Source organism: Otolemur garnettii, unplaced genomic scaffold (assembly GCF_000181295.1).
Source record: "Otolemur garnettii isolate 467f Iridium unplaced genomic scaffold, OtoGar3 scaffold00003, whole genome shotgun sequence".
NCBI lineage: Eukaryota > Metazoa > Chordata > Mammalia > Primates > Galagidae > Otolemur > Otolemur garnettii.
In genome coordinates, this window is record NW_003852398.1 from 4,999,494 (window position 1) to 5,006,663 (window position 7,170).

The following is a 7,170-nucleotide window of genomic DNA, read 5'->3' on the forward strand; positions in this document are numbered from 1 at the left end:
GGGTCCGGGCTGGGGATTCGAACCCGCCACCTTAGGTGTACGTGGCTGGCGCCTTAGCCGGTTGAGCTATAGGCGCCAAGCCGATAATGCACTTTTATGGAGTTGCATTTGCCAAAAATACATTAAAAAGCATAACATGAACTAGGATTCTGTCAAAGTCTCCGTATAATTTATGCCTCCAGTATTGGAAATGATGCCAAGATGAAATATAGCATAGGGAATTGTAAAAAATAATGCTGACGATTTTAAATAAGTGGAGGGAAAAAACCAAATAAGGGAAAACCCCAAAAACATAAAGAGAAAATTTGACATAAGAACAAGTGTGTTACAGGGATGGATTATGGGAGATTGAATGAAGATGGTTCATAAGAGCTGGTCTGACAGGATGCAGCTATCCTGTAATTACGATTTTTAGGACTTTAAAAAACATTAGAGGTTTTAGACTTTAGGGATTTTGATCTTTTGGGATTTCAACATTCATGATAATGCCATTTAAGACTGGGTCTTTTGGGATTATGATCCAAACCCATCTCAATAATGTCTCAGATTTACAGCGGTCTGTCCCTATCTTGAGCTGTAGAAAAGCTGGTCCTCTAATCCTTCCTTGCAGAGTCCCTCACCACTCCTAGATGTCCTAGGCAGGTAAATGACAGTAGGGAGGAGGACACAGGGCAGGTATTCCATGCTTGTTGAGTGTGCCTTTTCTTCAGGAGACACTAACTTTGAAGGTTATCATTTTGGGGGGTAGAATCCAACAGAATGAAAATGATAGTCTTATTTATATAAAGACTCTAGGTTACAAGGAGCCAAACTTATTCAAACTGGTTGTGGGGAGAAGTTGGGGTGTGGGAGGTAGAAGTTACTTGCTCAAATAACTGAAAAGTTGAAGGATGCTGGGGTAAATGTGAGGACCAGAGTGGGTGGTTGTCCTACCCTCCTTTCTTCTGTGCTGTTGCTTGGAATTCAGATGTGATGGCTGGAGCTCTCACAATCATCTTGTCACTACAACCAGCATGAGAATGGGGCTAACACCAAGGAAAGTGGGGCTGAAAGTTAGAGAAAGAAACCAAGTCCTTATGACAACTTCTTAATCCACTGAATTAAGCATCCTTCCTCCTCCCTGCCTTGGCCATCGCCTGGCCCACTAGACTCCTGTGAGGACCTGCAGATGTGCCCCTCAGAAATTCAGATTGTGTCTCTGCCCTGCTCAGCCTCTCCCAGACGGCCCAATGTATTTCAGATAAAACGCAGCCTCTGCACTATGGCTCACAAGGTCCTGCACTGACCTCTGACTTGGACTTGCCTTTCCCTCATCTGTCCTCTCCTGCCACACTGGGGTCCTATAGCACATGCTGGTCTCTTTCCTGGAATGTTCTTCCCCTTCCCATCTTCAGGCTTGCCCATCCTTTGAACCTCAGAGAAGAAAGGTCCTGGCCCTCCAGCCTCTCTAGCCCTTTCCCTTCCACGTCCCCTGGTACCACCCACAGCTGGGGAACATTTTTTAAACCTCAGCTTCTGCTGGTTCCTTGATCTGGAGTGCCCATGCCACACCTGTTCTCCTCTCAAATCCCTGCTCTTCCTTCAGGACACAGTACAAATGTCCTTTCCTCTGGGCAGTCTCCGTATTTCCCCAGGAAGAGGGGTTTCTGTCCAGCCTAACCTCCCATGAAACTAAACCCCACTCTATTCCAACCATCACTCATTTTCATGTCCTTCTCCTTGTCCCTGTATCTCCTGGGGTCTATTGACACAATGGATTGCTACATCTTAGTCGGGTTATCTTTATGAACCTGAGCTCTGAAGCCAGACTTTCTGGTTTGAATCTCACATCTGTGACTTCCCACCTGCATGATCTTGAGCCAGTGACTTAACCTCTCTAAGCCTTGGTTTCCTAATGTGTAAATGGGGACAATAATTGTGCCTGGTCCATGGGATTGTTAGGACAAAATGGGTGAGTACACATAGAGTAGGGTGCTTAGGAGCGAACCCAGTACACAGTGAGGGCCTCGTAACGTTGGTGACTGTTGTGTTTCTGGTAATGGTGTGGGCCCCATGTCCAGTTGCCTGCAGTGGTGCTTGCTGAACTGACAGCAGCGCTCTATTTCAGAGTTGGACAGAGGCCTCACAGAGCCACAGATTCAGGTGGTTTGTCGCCAGATGCTGGAAGCCCTCAACTTTCTGCACAGCAAGAGGATTATCCACCGAGATCTGAAAGCCGGCAACGTGCTCATGACCCTGGAGGGAGACATCAGACTGGGTAAGGGCCCCTGCGTAGCAGAGGGGGAGCCATGGGGGTGGCCTGGGTGTCGGCCTTGGCCTGACCTCTGTGCAGGAAGGAGCTGGACCTGGTGGGAAGGGTGGGGTCCTCACTCCCAGGACCTCTCAGGGTGTCAGTGGTTCTGCACCCTCTTGTTTCTCTCTAATCAAGAGAATTTGAGTGAGCTTAATGGGTGGAGGGATGACCCTGCATCTAAACAGTAGTACATCAGAGATACTTATCTTTTTTTTTTTTAAAATCTCCTTTCTTTGTATTTTTAATAGGTTTTTAACCAACATGACACCTACATTTGTCACCTGCTTCCATCCTCCCGCAGGGACAACTACTTTTGAACTCTTTTGTCTACTTCTGAATTGCTAAATAATATGCCTTTAATGCTGTTTTAAAAATAATGGTTTTTTTAGCTGGATGTGGTGGCACATGCTGTAGTCCCAGCCACTTAAGAGGCCGAAGTAGGAGGATCATTGGAGCCTAGGAGTTTGAGGTTGCCCTGAGCTAGGCTGACGTCACTTGCACTGCAGCCAGGATAATAAAGTAGACCCTGTCTAAAAAAAACCCCAGAAAGTTTGTATTGTTTGAAAAAAGACATACTGTATTATACGAAGTCTGTAGTACATGAAAGTTTAAAGGAGTAACCTAGAAAGTGTCTCCACAGAAATGAGTGTGAAATGTTAGCCCAGGTTGCGATCCAGACGCCTGGGCAGGGCGGGGAGGTGGGAGTGACAGTAACAATGGGGAGGTGATACAGTGATTCTGTCTTTCTTGTTTCTTTGGTGCACATTCAGCTGCACCTTCTATTAACATTCTTTCTCTGCCAATTAAATAATTCATTCATCCCCCCCAACCCTGTCCTTCTGACAGAGAAGTGTCACTGTTTGTAGTGCCTTTAGAGGCTACTGTGGTATCTTTATGGAACATTTAAATTATGTTCCCAAGAAACTGTACCACTGCTGAGCCCCCATGCCTGAGAACTGCAGGGAGAGTGAGGAGGAAGGGAGCAGAAAGGGGCATAGTGCAGTCAGATGTCCTTTGCAGCAGGTGGGGGGCAGGGACCTGCTCCAGTCATAGAGGGAGGGGCAGGGACCTGCTCCAGTCATAGAGGGAGGGGCATTGGGTAGGGGTGCAGGTGCTTGGGCAGGGAGTACATAGGCACCAGCAGTCTATCCCCCGCCCCCGGGGCTGGGGCTGGGAAGTTAGAAGAGGCTGTGTGTGAGAGGAAAGTTTGAGCTGTGTACTAAAAGAACACCTGCTCAGGCCACAGGTGTTTGCTAGATAGGCAAAGTCAGGCAGGGCAGTCTAGGAAGATGACTTCTGGGCAGAGACGTGGAGGTAAGAAACAGCAGGGGGTTTAGGTGAGAATAATAATACAGGTAAAAATCATGGCTTGGTGTTTGTTGCTCAGTGGTTAGAGCGCTGACCAGATACACCGGGGCTGGCAGGTTCGAACCTGGCCTGGGCCAGCTAAAAAACAACAATGACAACTGTAACAACAACAGCAAAATAGCTGGGCATTGTGGCGGGTGCCTGTAGTCCCAGTTACTTGAGAGACTGAGGCAAGGTAATTGCTTAAGTCCAAGAGTTTGAGGTTGCTATGAGTTGTGACGCCATGGCACTCTACTGGGGGTGACATAGTGAAACTCTGTCTCAAATAAATAAAGAAAGAAAGAAAAATAAAAACATAAAAATAACACACATCTGGTGAGTTTATGGGCACCCACTAGGTACCAGCCATCAGACAAGGCACTTTCTACATATCATCAGCACACTGAGGGTGGGGACTATACCCATTTTATAGGTGAGGACATGGAGGCCCAAGGTGAGGGGAGATGCCCAAGATCCCACCATGAAGGAGGAGGAGCAGCAGAGTCTAGATTTTGCAGTGGCCTGAAGACTGCCTCCTCCAGGAGTACAGAGAGTGGCTGGGAGGGCTGAGAGAGAGAAGAGAGTCAGTCACAGATGCTCTGGGAAATTCAAGGGAGATGTTCACCTTGGCCTTTGAGAACGTGTCAGATGGAGGAGCAGAACACAGAAAAGGCAGGCCAGGACCAAACTGAGGGGCTGCTTGGAGCAGGGAAGCCTGGGGTGGTCAGGAATGAAGGGAGGGCCCCAGCGTCTGTGGGCTGTGTGCCCAGCAGGTTCTCATTTCCCAGGCTGCGCAGCCCCCACCCCAGACACCCTAGACCTGCAGGGCGCTGACATGCTCAGCCGACTCCAGAGTCCTGCTCAGAACTAACGTAGCCGGAGATGGAGGCAGATGGGTGCATCAGGTTTCAAGATGACTTGGCATATCCAGTTGAGAAAACTAGGAAGCCAATTAAAGAGGAAGAAAGGTCGAGGGAGAGTTGCGCAGGAGAGCTTTTACACAATTACTGCTGGGCCCTGAGAGCTGTGGTGTGAACACCTGCAGAGGCCTGTTCTGTTTTGAAAAATTCTCCCTCTGGGGCTCTGAATCTGCAGCCTGACATAGCTAGAAAAAGGCCAGTGGGAGTGTCATCTGCTGGTCTCTTCTTCCCTTCCTGGGACCATACTGGGCCCATGGAGGCCAGCCCCCCAGGGTCCTTATTTAAACCTCCATTCTTTCAACTGCATGGGACCCCCTCACAGGTTATTCTGACAATAGAGGTGAAATAGACAAATATAGTCACGTGGAGGCAGGTGCTCAGGGTTCTGTCCCTCTCTGCTGCAGAGCATTTTGTTAACTGTGTTAAATATTTACCACTTTTCTTTCTTTTTTTTTTTTTGAGACAGTCTCATTTTGTCGCCCTGGGTAGAGTGCAGTGATGTCACAGCTCACAGCAACCTCAGACTCTTCTGCTTAAGTGGTTCTCTTGCCTCAGCCTCCCAAGTAGCTGGAACTACAGGTGCCTTCTACAACACTTGGCTTTTTTTCTTTTTTTTTTTGGGTGTAGTTGTCATTGTTGTTGTGAGTTGTGGCCTGGGCTGGGTTTGAACCTGTCAGCTCCAGTGTACGTGGCTGGCACCCTAGCCGCTGAGCTATAGATGCTGAGCCTCTATCTAGGACAGGGCTCCTCAGACTTTTTAAACAGGGGGCCAGTTCACTGTCCTTAGACCATTGGTCTGAGGACTGCAGGCCCCGGGATGAGTCGGCTACTACGCAGGATAGGCAGCGGTGGCAAAAACACCCGGTGGGCCAAATAAATGTCCTAGGTGGGCCGCAATTTGAGGACACCTAGTCTAGGACTTCAAACTTGCTCTGCGGTTCTTTTGACAGTTGCCCAGTAAAGCACAAGTTCCAGCTCCAGGTGGTGGATATGGAGCAGTTTTGGCCTGGCAGGTGGCAATCTGTTTGTGCAGAGAGAGAGAGGCAGAGTATCTATTGCCCTGGGACAGTTGGGATATTAAAGTCAGGTGTGGACTTTGAAGTCTGAACTCCTGTTTTCTTGTCCTGGAACCTTGGACAAATCACCTAGCCTTTTTCAGTCTCAGTTTTCTCAAACTCACAGTGGAGTAATGGTTCCTGCCTCATGGACTTGGTATAGTAATTTAATGAGAAGATGCATGCAGAGTATCTAGTAGGCACCCTCATCCTACAGGCCCAGCAAGTGTTAGATTTTTTCCCTGGGCCCAGGAATGTCGCAGAGGAGCTGTTGCGAGATGGAATGTTCCTCATTCTCCAGAAACCCTGTATTCTTCTTTCAGGTGCTTCTCTGAAGATGGAAGGGGGATTTCATAACTTTTGGGGTCTTTCAAGTTCCAGGCAGAGATCTCAACTGGCCTAACAGCCAAAGTGCTGACATAAGCTGGGAACATAGTGGGTGCTCAGTGAATAGTCACTTCCAGCAGGTGCTGTCCTGCCACTATGTTCCCAGCTTATGCAGGCACTTTGGCTGTTAGGCCAGTCACAGAGACAGAGGCTCGGCGCCTATCGCTCAGCAGCTAGGGTGCAGCCACGTACATCAGATTTCTAACTCCAAAAGGCCCCCGATGTGTACAGGAGGATGGCACCTGCTGGAAGTGACTATTAGTGCCGAGCACTCATCACCCCACCTTCACCCCAATCTGGCATTCCTGTTTCCTGCTGCCAGCAGGCTCAGTTCTTTCACTTTAATTACCATACACTGAGCCAGTTGTGGTATGTTTGAACTCACTTAATCCTCAAAGGAGGTTTGGGGACCTAGAGAGACTGATTAACTTACCCAAGGTCACACAGCTCTTAAAAGGAGCAACTGGGGTTCAAAGCAAGGCATCCGGCTCCATAGCCCACATGCTTAACCATACCCTCTTATAACTCTATTGGGGGCAAGTGCTGAAAACCCATCGCTTATGACTTAAGGCAGACAGGAGAATGTGTATCCTAGAACCAAATTGGGGAAGAGATGTGACTGGGCCTTCTGGTCAGTTTAAACCCAGCACACAAATGCTGTTGAGATTATCTCTGGCCTCTCCCTAACATGGATTAGGCTCTCACCATCTTTCTCCACAAAACTTCTGGCAAGATCTAGTTTTACATTTCCCAGCATCAGCTCCTACAGATTGAACTGAAACTGACCGTTTGAGTTCTCAGTGTTAATAATCCCAGTGAAGGGGCTGGCCCGGTGGCTCACACATATTATCTGAGCCTCTGTGGGAGGCTGAGGCAGGTGGATTACTCCAGATCATGAATTAGAGACCAGCCTGAGCAAGAACTAGACCCCATCTCCATTAATAACAGAAAGCTAGCCAGGTGTCCTGGTGGGTGGCTATAGTCCCAGTTACTTGGGAGGCTGAGGCAGAAGGATAATTTGAACCCAGGAGTTTGAGGTTACTGGAGCAACAGAATGAGAGAGTGAGACTCTGTCTTTAAAAAAAAAAGAAATAGGCTTGGCGTCTGTGGCTCAAGTGGCTAAGGTGCCAGCCACATATGCCTAAGGTGGCAGGTTTGAATCCAGCCC

General features: G+C 48.5%; 1 protein-coding gene across 3 annotated transcripts in view; it reads left to right on the forward strand.

Annotated features, from left to right (window-relative positions):
• Positions 1-7,170, forward strand: part of STK10 (serine/threonine kinase 10) — a 149,263-nt gene that overhangs the window by 67,591 nt on the left and 74,502 nt on the right. For all 3 annotated transcript variants that reach the window (XM_003781942.3, XM_023515232.1, XM_023515237.1), the window contains exon 4: positions 2,108-2,257. In XM_003781942.3, the coding sequence (XP_003781990.1) occupies positions 2,108-2,257 (150 nt within the window). The remainder of the gene's footprint in view (positions 1-2,107; positions 2,258-7,170) is intronic.